General features: G+C 49.2%; 1 protein-coding gene across 1 annotated transcript in view; it reads left to right on the top strand.

Moving 5' to 3' along the window:
- Positions 1-1,238, top strand: part of LOC119585139 (nucleoprotein TPR-like) — a gene marked incomplete at its 3' end in the record, with an annotated part of 21,357 nt that overhangs the window by 14,890 nt on the left and 5,229 nt on the right. The window contains 1 exon segment of the mRNA XM_037933768.1: positions 163-1,238. Within this exon segment, the coding sequence (XP_037789696.1) occupies positions 240-1,238 (999 nt within the window).

Raw genomic sequence — 1,238 nt, 5'->3', positions numbered from 1 at the left:
TGGGCAGCTTGTATAAGACTCACTGTGCTAGTGGGATGTGGCCCAAAGTGCGAGGCAACTGTACATGCCCACTGTCACATGGGTTAATCCAAGTCTGCTGAGCATGTATCCTACAGCTTCATGTGTTACCAAAATATTAATATAATTTTATATGCATTTCAGACTTCTAAACCATCAACAAGTGGAGTGCCTTCAGAAAAACAGGCTTTGAGCCTCCTCCAACAGCCAACATAAAACCAATGAATGCCCCAGTTGCCCCTTCAGCCTCACCGGTCCCAGACAGCAACTCAAGTTGTTCCACCATCCCGAGCCATTCCCACTGCAAGTATTCGACCATGGCTCCTCCTTCTGGAGGTTCTGCTCCTCCCCAGGGATCAACAGTGGTTGTTGTATCGCCACTAGAAACTCATAGTGATGGTATGGTTTCTTCCACTGTGACTCTCCCCCAGGCCACAGTTACTCCAACTCCTGCCATTTCTGCACCAACCTTGCTGACAACAGCCACTACAACCCCTGCTGCCACCACAATGACTAGCACATTAACTGCTACTGTATCACCTACTCCAGCCTCTGCCTCTCTAACCACTCCAGTGGCTCCAGCTGTTGCCCTACCATCCACACCTTCCTCCCAGTCAACACAGCCTTCTGCTTCACAGTCCACTTTGGCCAGTCAGTCATCTTCAGTATCACAGTCATCTGCAATTGCAGAATCATCTCCAGCCTCTCAGCCTACATCTAGTGGTCCAACTGTTCAGATGACCAAGTCATCAGGTCATCTTCAGACTGCTGCTGCTGCCTCATCGACAGGGACTGCTCAGTCCACTTTGGCAAGTCAGTCTTCATCAGGTGGCCAGTCGGGAACAGCCAGCACTTCTATTGTAGTGCCAATTGTATCTGCAGTGCCAGCATCTCCTGCACAGCATGCTAGGCAGGACACTCAAGAGGTATCAGCTGATGCTTTGGTCTCACAAGCTATTGCCCTTGTATCACCACTGAGCTCGCAGGAAGTTGCAGGACCTTCTAGTGCTGGTTCTGCAAAGAGAAAATTGGAGCCAACAGAGGCAACAACTAAAGAAGCAAAGAGAGCATGTGTAGAAGATGATGAAGCTGGTCCTTCATCCTCACATGGAGGACAGGAAAATGAGGAGGAGCAAAGTGTTACTCCTGAAGATCATGATACTGTTGTTGTAGACTCAGATGGTGAAGAGCCTGACCATGAGTACATTGATCAAGGGGAA

The sequence above is a fragment of the Penaeus monodon genome, chromosome 19, assembly GCF_015228065.2.
Source record: "Penaeus monodon isolate SGIC_2016 chromosome 19, NSTDA_Pmon_1, whole genome shotgun sequence".
NCBI lineage: Eukaryota > Metazoa > Arthropoda > Malacostraca > Decapoda > Penaeidae > Penaeus > Penaeus monodon.
The sequence above is the reverse complement of the archived record's forward strand: the minus strand, read 5'-3'. Positions and strand labels throughout refer to the sequence as shown.